General features: G+C 43.3%; 3 protein-coding genes across 5 annotated transcripts in view; 1 reads left to right on the forward strand and 2 right to left on the reverse strand.

Moving 5' to 3' along the window:
- The first annotated feature begins 149 nt into the window (after nt 1-149).
- On the forward strand, nt 150-2,036 carry LOC118366377 (protein LLP homolog). The gene is made up of 3 exons (XM_035749001.2): nt 150-312; nt 1,101-1,329; nt 1,412-2,036. Exons 2-3 carry the CDS (start codon nt 1,110-1,112, stop codon nt 1,579-1,581), a joined length of 390 nt encoding a protein of 129 aa, XP_035604894.1. The 5' UTR covers nt 150-312; nt 1,101-1,109; the 3' UTR covers nt 1,582-2,036.
- LOC118366375 (hematopoietic lineage cell-specific protein) lies at nt 2,025-7,900 on the reverse strand. 2 transcript variants are annotated; one of them, XM_052492414.1, is made up of 15 exons: nt 7,661-7,897; nt 6,940-7,020; nt 6,664-6,737; nt 6,213-6,342; nt 4,700-4,810; nt 4,546-4,600; nt 4,319-4,429; nt 4,090-4,200; nt 3,947-4,002; nt 3,746-3,815; nt 3,507-3,655; nt 3,285-3,440; nt 2,998-3,160; nt 2,837-2,905; nt 2,025-2,643 (listed from the first exon to the last, which is right to left on the reverse strand). In XM_052492414.1, the coding sequence occupies exons 1-15, from the start codon at nt 7,715-7,717 to the stop codon at nt 2,510-2,512; spliced, it is 1,527 nt and encodes a 508-aa protein (XP_052348374.1). In that variant the 5' UTR covers nt 7,718-7,897; the 3' UTR covers nt 2,025-2,509. The 2 variants fall into 2 exon arrangements, with proteins under 2 accessions (XP_052348374.1, XP_052348375.1); XM_052492415.1 differs by lacking the exon at nt 4,319-4,429 and having other exon boundaries at nt 7,661-7,900.
- Nucleotides 7,901-8,181: 281 nt separating this feature from the next.
- The window catches only part of LOC118366372 (golgin subfamily B member 1), a 27,530-nt gene continuing 24,385 nt past the window's right edge, over nt 8,182-11,326 (reverse strand). For both annotated transcript variants that reach the window (XM_052492413.1, XM_052492412.1), the window contains exons 19-21: nt 10,941-11,012; nt 10,535-10,631; nt 8,182-10,081 (exon numbers count right to left, since the gene is read on the reverse strand). In XM_052492413.1, the coding sequence (XP_052348373.1) occupies nt 9,941-10,081; nt 10,535-10,631; nt 10,941-11,012 (310 nt within the window). In that variant the 3' untranslated portion in view covers nt 8,182-9,940. The remainder of the gene's footprint in view (nt 10,082-10,534; nt 10,632-10,940; nt 11,013-11,326) is intronic.

Raw genomic sequence — 11,326 nt, forward strand, 5'->3', positions numbered from 1 at the left:
GAATGAGCTCACCATCTCCTGAAAGAACTGTGAACTGCACCAGAATAGCTGATAATACGTATCGATAAATTGAGAATAAAGTGCATGAGGAAGTTCGTCGGTTATCCACCACTGATAATGTATCACAGTAAATATGTTGGTTATAGGTTTTCGATTAAATAAATACGAGTTCACAGTATGATAGTAAATTAAGAGGACGTAAGTTGTCGCAAATGTGTCCAACATAACGACCGTCTGACGTGCTTTACGGTTGTCGAAAATACAAACACGTGTGTACTGCCTGCGCATCAACTGTACGGAGAATACATCTACGTATGTTAACGTGCTTTTATTTTTTACAATACCATACATACGAGTAAATTGAATACACTGAATACTAGTTATTGAAGTACAAAAACATCGAATGGTATTGGCCGATCGATTGTTTTAAAACAATTCGTTTTCTTTAGCAAGGTAGCTATTAGCCACGTTAGCTAAACGCTAGCTAAGTACTCCAGCTAGCTAACTTGACTGTTTATGTGGAGGCTTGCAAGGATAGTAAAAATCATGGACAGTTTAACGGCAATTCATCATGATTAATTATACAAGAACCTCGAATTATGATTGAGGGGTATTTGGGCTAGACGAATGTCTTTGCTGGCGTGGCATGATGGTGGTTGATGGCATGAGTGTTGTTTACATGAGCCAAGAACTCAATCGTATGTTTTATTTTATTTAACCAGGTAGGCTAGTTGAGAACAAGTTCTCATTTACAACTATGACATGGCCAAGATAAAGCAAAGCAGTGCGACACAAACAATAGAATTACACATGGGATAAACAAACGTACAGCCAAGAACACAATAGAAAAGTAGATATACAGTGTGTGCAAATGTAGTCAGATTAGGGAGGTAAGGCAATTAATAGGCCATAGTGACGAAATAATAATAAATACAAAAATATGGGGATGAGGTAGTTGGGTGGCTATTTACAGATGGGCTGTGTACATGTGCAATGTATGGCTAGGCTCTGCAGAGACTGTCACTGAACTAGAGTTAAAGCCAGTTGAGATGTCTTATGCAAGTGGATCTGTGTTTCCATTATGTAACCCTGTCTTTCAGAACCTTACAATGGCCAAAAGTCTGCGAAGCAAATGGAAGCGGAAGATGCGTGCTGTGAAGAGAGCGAAGAACGCCCCTAAGGAACTGGCTCGGCTGAAGCTAGCCTTGGCCCACGGTGGCACAGGAGAGATCTCCATGAATGACATTCAGGACATAGCTACAGTGGTGCCAGCTGGGAAGATAAAGGAGAAGAAAGTGGATGTAGACATGGAGGCAGAGGAAGTCGATGGTGAGATCACACACACAGATCAAACATTTTGTATCGTTTCCAATCTCTTGAGTTTTGACACCTTTTGTTTTTTGCTTTTCAGATGGAAAGATGGACATGGACAGCAAGCGCAGTAAGACGACCCAATTGGACGAGCACGGACAGTACCCAACATGGATGAGCCAACGACAGGCCAAGAAACTGAAAGGCAAACGCATGACAAAGAAATCGGGAGGAAAGGCCAACAAAAAAAAGAAGGGCATTGCCTGGTAAGCCTGGAGAAAACCAAAGGACTTCTGACTTAGAACCTGTGACACACATGATCCTTGAATATCATGTATCAGAGATTGAATACATGATCTTTGTGAACTTATGTTCAAATTAAATGGTGAAATGAGGCAAATTATCTATATTGTGCAACACATTGTCTGTAAGCCCATGTATGAAAGGAATCAACAGAGTTGTATTTTTGGGCACAATGGTATAGTACTGCATTGACATACTTCACTTGAATGAAAGCCATGTTTTCTTATTGCTGTGGTATACAGAAGAAAAGATGGTATATTCTTTACATTTTACCCCAATAATGCTGTTGTTGGTAGCTCCATTCCTCTTTGATTTGCTCTTCCTGTAGCCTAGCCCATTATTACAAAGACATTCATTATACATGTAACAAACTGTCCATATCATCTGGCTGTCACGTTGGAGTAAATAAATGTGTTTCTGTACATTAAGACAATTTATTGATTACATGCGGCTTTTAAACAAAACATTCCATAGCTAAATGACTTCCATAATCATTTGAAATGTAAGTGTATGAGAATTTCACTGGAACATTTAGCAATCAGCTTTTATGCATCCCCACCCTGAGCAATATGAAGCACAATGACTATCCATGATATGTCATGACTACTGACCAGATACAAATTAATTGATTAGAAAACATGGGGAGAATCTCAATTGTATACTCCTTGCGTCCTCCTCACCTCAAAGCCCATTGGATGAGAAAGCCAGAGGTTCCTTCTCCAATGGGTATTGAGAAAGTGAGGATAGAGGCGTATGCAATTGAGATTCTACCATGGTATAATCTACCTATACCTGTCCGATAGGATCAATATGCTGATGTCTCCCCTGTGAAAAGACCCACAGGTCCTATGGGCTCAGGTATATGTCTGTGTTGGAGACTGTATAGGCACGCTCACTACATCATTTTCACGAATGTAGCAGGGAAAAGTCCAATGCGTCCGTGACAGTGTCCCTTCCACCAGCCTTCGTCCACCATCTCTATGTTGGTGATGACATCATCCGGGTTGAAGGAGATCTCATCATCTGCCTCTTCATGTGTGAGAATAACATTATTTTAACATTGTCTCCGAAAGGGTTTATAGACTTCTGTGTTGAGCAATGTTTAGCATTGATTTCTGTATTCATCCACAATGGAAGTAACAACATCACAGTATGACTAAGAAATAGATGAGAATTGTGACATGATATCACAACGCAGTCATTGATACAGTAGGCTACCTACCTCCTTGGTAGTCATAAATGGCCACTGCGGTCTGACCGCATGTCAGGTCCTCATAGTCATTATCCAAAGCTGTAGAGGGAACACATGGAAGGGTCAGTCTTTGATATGACACAGTAATGGGTTACCAAACCCCACTACCCCACTGGGTGTGGCACACTGACCTGGATCAGGTTCTGGGAAAGGTATTGGTGAGATATCCTCATACTCTCCCTCATCCTCCTGCTCTGGTTCTGATGGGGTCTGCTCCTGAGGTGGCTCCGCCTCCAGCAGGTCACTTGACCGTGGGGGCAGGCACGGGGGCTGGTCATAGACTGGCTCCTCTTCCTCCCGAGACCACAGAAAATGACTAGGTGTGAATTTCAGCAATTCATTTTATAACATGGCGAAGACGAAATGACAGTTGTTAGGTCATCAGTGAGATGTATTGAATTAAATCAGAGATATCTACCACTGGCTCATCTCTTGGTATCTGAGGCACTGCCCTGGCAGTGGGCAGCTGTGGTGGTTGGGGCTTCCTGTTGGTCTCTTCAACAGGTGGAGGTCTCTGCTCTTCAACAGGTGGAGGCTGATGCTGCTCTGCTTCCTCCTCCCTGCTGTTCTGTTCCTACAAGAGATACATACTGCTGTGTCAGTGTGCATGTTTATTGGAGTAACATGTTTATTGCAGTACCTGTTGTCTGCGTCGTGCCTCCTCCTGCTCTCTCTCCTCTCTAGCCTGTCTCCTGGCTCTCTCCTCCTCCGCTCGCTTTCTGTTCTCCTCGTCTGATGACCGAGCCAGGTTCTCAAAGCGAGCCTTCAGGTTGCCTGCACCTGCACTTGCTGCAGACAGACCGGAAAAGAAAAAAACATATTTTCCTCTTTGAACTTGTGAACTAAATGTTTATGAGAAACTATGAAGCGCATACTTACATGCCTCCATTGGTATTATCTTCTCATAGGCAGAAGTAGGGGATTCCATGTCTGTGAAGGCCACTGCACTCTATAGAGCGAATGGGGAACCAGAATTCCAATCAATGGATAAGCGTCATAGCCTGAGTGTTTGTACAGGTCAATGTAAAATGCATCAAGAATTACTGTCATCCTGAGCCTTCAGGGTCAAGAAAGACTCACTTTATCCATGCGGTCTGTCTGGACGCCATAGCGTCCCCCAAAGCCCTTGGCATAGTCTGAACGTGGAGATCAAAGGTCAGTTTAATGTGGACATGGTCCTTGACCTTCACAAACACAACTGGTTACAACTGTGAGTAACTGACCTTTCTGTGACTCATGCTTCTCTGTCTCTCCCTTGTAGTCGTAACCTAAAGCAGCCTTGTCCACTTTCTCCTTCTCCACCCCAAACTTCCCTCCAAAACCCTTTGAATAGTCTGGTGAGGGAGAGTGAGGGATGAGGTTGTTTCAAATATGAACAAGAAATCTAATATGAATAATTGACCATGAAACGTTTCTACCTACAAACAGCCCACAGTACAGTTCCCCTCTAACCTTTCTGAGACTGGTGCTTCTCGGTCTCTCCCTTGTAGTCGTATCCCAAGGCAGCCTTGTCCACTTTCTCCTTCTCCACCCCATACTTACCTCCAAAACCCTTTGAATAGTCTGAAAGATAAAAGCAGGGTGAGAGGTATGCCAGGAGTAGATGGGTAGGATAACAACATGCAGTCAACTTATTGGAAATCAGAACGTATGTGTATTAGACGTCCTGAAGGATGTACCTTTCTGAGATGTATGCTGCTCCACCTCACCCTTGTATTCAAAACCCATGGCAGACTACAGGGAGAGAGAAGGAATGTTCATCACCAGGACGATCCCTCATCCTGTTCATCAAATCCTGTGATATCTTTGTCAGTAAGAGTATAGTTTCCTCACCTTATCCACGCGGTCTTTCTGCACTCCAAATTTCCCCCCGAATCCTCTCTTTGCATCGGTCTGGGATGAGTGCTGCTCCACCTGCGCCACGTAGCCATGCCCCACTGCCCCCTGGGTAATTAAACACATATAATACATCAACACCGGAAACGATCTTAGATAAACTGTTGAAGTCCATAAAAGTTGCAATAAGTCAGAACACACAACTGTACTGTCTTACAACATATGTTTTGGGGTGAGCAGCACTGCATTAGAGGAAGCCTTGTGCTTCATGCGTTATTTGGACTTGACTGAAGACCTTATGAGCTAAATACACTATATATACTAAAGTATGTGGACACCCCTTCAGATTTGTGGATTCAGCTATTTCAGCCACAACTGTTGCTGCAAGGTGTACAAACTCAAGCACACAACCATGCAATCTCCATAGACAAACATTGGCAGTAGAATGGCCTTACTGAAGAGCTCAGTGACTTTCAATGTGGCACCATCATAGGATGCCACCTTTCCAACAAGTTTGTCCGTTAAATTTCTGCCCTGCTAGAGCTGCCCCGGTCAACTGTAAGTGCTGTTAAAGTGAATGTGGAAACTTCTAGGAGCAACAACATCTCTGCCGCAAAGTGGTAAGCCACAAAATCTCACAGAATGGGACCGCAGAGTTCCAAACATCAGTACAAGAACTGTTCATCCGGAGCTTCATGAAATGGGATTCCATGGCCGAGAAACTGCACACAAGCTAAGATCACCATGCCAAGCGTTGGCTAGAGTTATGGCGGCAAGCTTTACACCAGACTCTGGAGCAGTGGAAAAACGTTCTCTGGAGTGATGAATCACGCTTCACCATCTGGCAGTCTGACGGACGAATCTGGGTTTGCAGATGCCAGGAGAACGCTACCTGCCCCAATGCATCGCGCCAACTGTCAAGTTTGGTGGAGGAGGAATGGTCTGGGGCTGTTTTTAATGGTTCGGGCTAGGGAAAATCAGTGAAGGGAAATCTTAACACTGCAGCATATGACATTCTAGACGATTCTGTGAACTTGACTGGCCTGCACAGAGCCATGACCTCAACCCCATCGAATACCTTTGGGATGAATTGGAACACCGACTGCGAGCCAGGCCTAATCACCCAATATCAGTGCCCAACCTCACTAATGCTGTTTTGTCTGAATGGAAGCAAGTCCCTGCAGCAATTTTTTTATTTAACTAGGCAAGTCAGTTAAGAACAAATTCTTATTTTCAATAACGGCCTAGGAACAGCCCCGGGATTCGATCTGGCAACCTTTCGGTTCCTAGTCCAACACTCTAACCACTAGGCTACCCTGCCGCCCCATGATTGTTCCAAGATCTAGTGGAAAGCATTCCAAGAAGAGTGGAGACTGTTACAGCAGCAAAGAGGGGACTAACCCCATTTTAATGCCCATGATTCTGGAATGAGGTGTTCGACGAGCAGGTGTCCACATACCTTTGGTCATGTAGTGTATGAACATCACATGATGACATGTTATAACCTAACCTTGTCCATGCGGTCTTTCTCCACTCCAAACTTCCCTCCGTAACCGTAAGAGGCCTTGGGAGCCTCCGCTCGCTCCTTCTGCTTCCCCACCTCATGCTCCTGGGACACCTTCTGTCTCAGCTCTGATACACTGGGGAGATGGAGGGATCATACACACACACACACACACACACACACATCAGAACTTTTTTGCATAACTTTATTCCCATTTTACATTATCTGCTGACCCCGGGACTACATAGTTACACTAGTCTGTGGCTAACCCTTAGATTTACTCAGTCACCAACCCATATTAGGGAAGACTAAATGCTTGACAGCCTACACACTGTTTTTCACTTCCTTTTCCTGTTTCTACAGAGGTAAAGCTGCAATACACAGCTGAGCTAACCATCCCCCATAGCTCTTCAACAGCATAACACCAATCATACTGTGATCTGTGTTCAATGGTTACCTGATGTGTTCTTTTCGACCAGACCCCTCAATGGTCTTGGCCCCCCATCTCTGTTCCTGTTCTGACACATCATTCTGAAACACAGAACCCAAGTCCTTCTCATCACCTAACTGTAGTCTGAAGACCAAGGTGTCATGGAAAAGCAGGACTGAGGCAGTTACGGACCAAGTGTAAACAAAATGTTAATTCCACTGGGAGAAAATATTGATTAGAGAGTGCTTTAGTAAATACACTAGCTCTGTAAGGACCCTCGCTCCCGCCATCCGAGTAACTAACCTCAAAGTCAGGGTCGGTCTCCCAGTCGTCCCCCTCTGCAACCTTTATGCTCACGTTGTGTCCCACCACTGACTTCCACATCTCGGGAAGAGAAACAAAACAGAAGATTTGTACTGTCAGTCTAAGCATAGTGTCTGTGTAAACACAAGAGGGACCACAGCTTGTTGGTCCCTGGTGTAAAAACAAGTTGAGAAACACTGCTTTAGTAAACACTGTATGTACCTTGTGGACAATCACCTGTTCCTGCAAATACAAATAAGCTCCAAGGCATTTAACATTTCCCCTTTGTCAGTGGAAATACTGACAGCTAACGGTAAGTATATGGTCTCATTCTGCTGAGGTCACAAAAAAGGAAGTTATTTATACAGCACTGAGCTGCAGTGCTCATCATAAAATAACACACTATCATCATTCATGAATAGTTTAACAAAACACAAAGTAACCTGATGGAAGTGGTGGGTATCTTACAGCTGGGCACAGCTGTCCAGCCTGATGTCAATGTAATGTAGTGCGGCTACCTGATGCGTTCTCCATGTACCACACAAACTGCAGTCAGTTACCGTCAGCTACACATACTATCAACGTCTGGTATTTGTGCATATATCTAAAGGTTGTAAATTTGAGGACATGCGTTTGGTATTTTGGTTTAGTAACAAGGTAATACAAAATATTAAAAAAAATATATAACGGTTATAAAAGGATCTGGCTTATATAAAGTCACCTGTTTGATGCGTGCTTTTTGTCTGCATTTACCCAACATAGTAGTAAAACTAAACATAAGTTGGCTAATATTTACACAGTAACTATTTATATCTTCCAAGTAGGCTAGACCTTCCTTTCCTTTCCTTCCTTCAGCTTTGAAACAATATAACGTTACCCTATGAGATCAGTACAGAACTTATCTGCAACTTCCTGAAAGATACACGTTAAGAACTTCTAATATCACCGTGATACATACTTAATTCAAACAAAAACATTATTTCATGGTAATTATACGTACCTTTGCGTTGCCGGGCAAATTTATTTGATGCAATAATATCACAAATGTATATTTTCACAAGTCTCAACCAGAACGAGGATAGTCACGCAAACTGTTGATATAGGAAATAACGCGCGTGGCCGATTCCATGCAAGTAGCTACGGGTTTGCTACTGTATCAAAGTTGGACACAATTGTAGTCAAAACAAGGGCTGTTTGTTAATTCGTTTTTAAAATACACTCTCATTCCGTAATAAACATCCATTTGTTTTCCCAATATATTTAATTTAAAAAAATAGCCCAAGAGTAACCAACACTTATCATACAGAGATTTGACAGCAGATTGACTTTGCACCAGTTGTTTTCATAAGGTCATAAATCATGTGTAATTCCCATTTTGTGTCTCATCTTTCCACCCGTTATATTCTAACTGGTCCCCATCTTGCCCTATACTTCTCAGTGTGCTGTGCTGAAAAACACGTATCATCATCATCATCATCACATTTCAATCTGTACAGCACAGTACAAGGTCATTTACAATAGAAGTTAACAGAGGACAAGTGAGTCACAAGATGTGTAGTGGGACAACAAGAATACGTTTTTGACTAGTTATTTTCCCCAGCAGTATTGTGTTCACCATTCATTGTAGTAGATTATGCAGTTTGAATGCATAAGCAATAAATAATGCTAAATTATAGGAATCATAGATTGGATGGACATTATTTGTAGTGTCACAGAAAAAACACCAACACATTTTAATTTGGAATGGACAACATTACACCAGAATGGCAAATGAATCTGCCATAAAATCAATAGAATAAAACCCTCATCTGTGCAACAATGGCAGAAATTGGGTAATTGATTGGATCACCCACATCCAGCACATACATCCAGTACATACATCCAGTACATACATCCAGTACATACATCGAGCACATACATCCAGCACATACATCCAGCACATACGACATATAAATACTACAGGAGTCAAATATGCCAATGACGGTGCTCTCTCTTTAATTAAAGAGAAAACGAGAGGAAAAAGACTAATGAAATAAATAGATGTTTGTGGGAATGTGGTCATAGCAGGTTGTACACGTTTCAGTTGGTGTCCATTGTACGTGAGAACATAGGAGAGAGATCTGAACAGATCCACAGATCCTAACCCTCACTCCATCCAGACATGAAGTGATCCTTTATTCTCCTCATTTAAAGGCACCTAAAACACCACTAATATAAAACGGTCTGAAAAACTAAACACCGTGTAAATCTACTGTATAGTGTCATTTCATATTAGTTCCCCCAGGTACATTTAAAGATGCATAATATCCACGTCCCTTTATAGAAGTCTAACAAACAACAGTTCTGAGGTAGTGCAATACTGCTTCTCATTTCCTCTACAATAACATTTGACTGATCATGTATGCTAACGGTAACATATTACATATTGATGGCTAACGGTAACATATTACATATTGATGGCTAACGGTAACATATTACATATTGATGGCTAACGGTAACATATTACATATTGATGGCTAACGGTAACATATTACATATTGATGGCTAATGGTAACATATTACATATTGATGGCTAACGGTAACATATTACATATTGATGGCTAACGGTAACATATTACATATTGATGGCTAACGGTAACATATTACATATTGATGGCTAACGGTAACATATTACATATTGATGGCTAACGGTAACATATTACATATTGAATCAAATCAATGATGGCAGAGGATGTTTTTGACTCCCAGTATATAAAAAACGTCACTTTGGTTAACAGGCTAAGACACACTTCCGTAATTTTTTTGTTGTATCAAAAGTGCATGGTCCGTGTGTGTGTGTGTGTGTGTGTGTGTGTGTGTGACGAGTCCTCTCCTATTCTACAGTATTGAATGTAACAATAATATGATATCGGTCTTGGAGAGGGGGAGGGAGGGTCTGTGTCACATGTCTGTTATCTCTCCATCTCTCTCCTCTCCCAGTCTCTAAGGGGTGGAGGGGGCCCTAAACATAACCCCCCAGGCAGAGCAGTAGCAGCACGTGCACGGTGAGCAGGTAGAGGGACACCAGCAGGGGTGTGCGCTGGCGAGAGCAGAAGGACACGCGCAGCATTCTCATCAGGCCTGGCCTGTTGCTCCCCCGAATCTGATGGAGGGGGAGAGAGAGAGGGGGAGAGAGAGAGGGGGAGAGCGAGAGAGCGAGAGAGCGAGAGAGAGAGAGAGAGAGAGAGAAAGAGAGGGAGAAATAGAGAGAGGGGGAAGAGAGGGAGGGGGAGAGAGAGAGAGGGGAAGAGAGAGAGAGAGGGAGAAATGGAGAGAGGGAGAAATGGAGAGAGGGGAGAGAGAGAGGGGGAGAGAGAGAGGGGGAGAGCGAGAGAGCGAGAGAGAGGGAGAGGGAGAAATGGAGAGAGGGAGAAATGGAGAGAGGGGGAGAGACCAAGGGGGAGAGAGAGAGAAGTATAGACAGTTACAGGAGGCAGTAGTAGTAGTAAGTAGTAGTAGGAGGAACAGACCATTCTTACATGACAATGGTGAATGGACATTTCATCTTCAGATATGTATCCTGTGTAAATAATCCAGGGTGTTGGTTGGTACTTACTCGGGTGACAGAGCCTCCTGGTGGATCAATGAGGACAGATGTCTCAGAAGTAGAGAACTGCCCTTCATGGGCCGACTGCCATTCACCCTGGTTGATCCTACGGCAGGTGAGCGAGGAGAGAGATACTGAGTAAATACTGTCTGACACATACAGGAAAGCACTCCGATAAGTTCCAACACAAATATGCCAAACGATGACTTGAGGCCAATAATCCCATTATCAACACAGTACCTCTACAAATCTAAGAGCAGAGCATCTCTATAGAGCCTGACAGTCACAGCAGCGAGCTGACATGCTCATTCCTCATTAGAATCATACTGTGTCAGTGAGTGTAGAGCTGTAGGGGAAGGCAGAGGATGACCCCTGTCATGTGACAGGTGACACTAAGCTGTGATAACTCTCTTACAGTTTGAGGCGGTCCTGGGCGGCCATTAGCTGCTCCTCCACAGCCACCCTATACTGCTGCTCCTCATCCAGTCTGACAGGCACAAAGAAAGGACACATTAGCATGTCAGACATGCTTGCGTTATCATGGGCTGGGGCTGTGTGGTGTTGAATGGGTTTGTTGTGTCTGTTCTGTTTGTTATTGTTCATTTTTTGCATGTGTGTTTTGGTCAATGGTAGAGAGAACGTGTGTGTGTACTGTATGCGTGTGTGTTTTGGTCAATGGTAGAGAGAACGTGTGTGTGTACTGTATGCGTGTGTGTTTTGGTCAATGGTAGAGAGAACGTGTGTGTGTACTGTATGCGTGTGTGTTTTGGTCATTGGTAGAGAGAACGTGTGTGTGTACTG

This window comes from Oncorhynchus keta, chromosome 33 (genome assembly GCF_023373465.1).
Source record: "Oncorhynchus keta strain PuntledgeMale-10-30-2019 chromosome 33, Oket_V2, whole genome shotgun sequence".
NCBI lineage: Eukaryota > Metazoa > Chordata > Actinopteri > Salmoniformes > Salmonidae > Oncorhynchus > Oncorhynchus keta.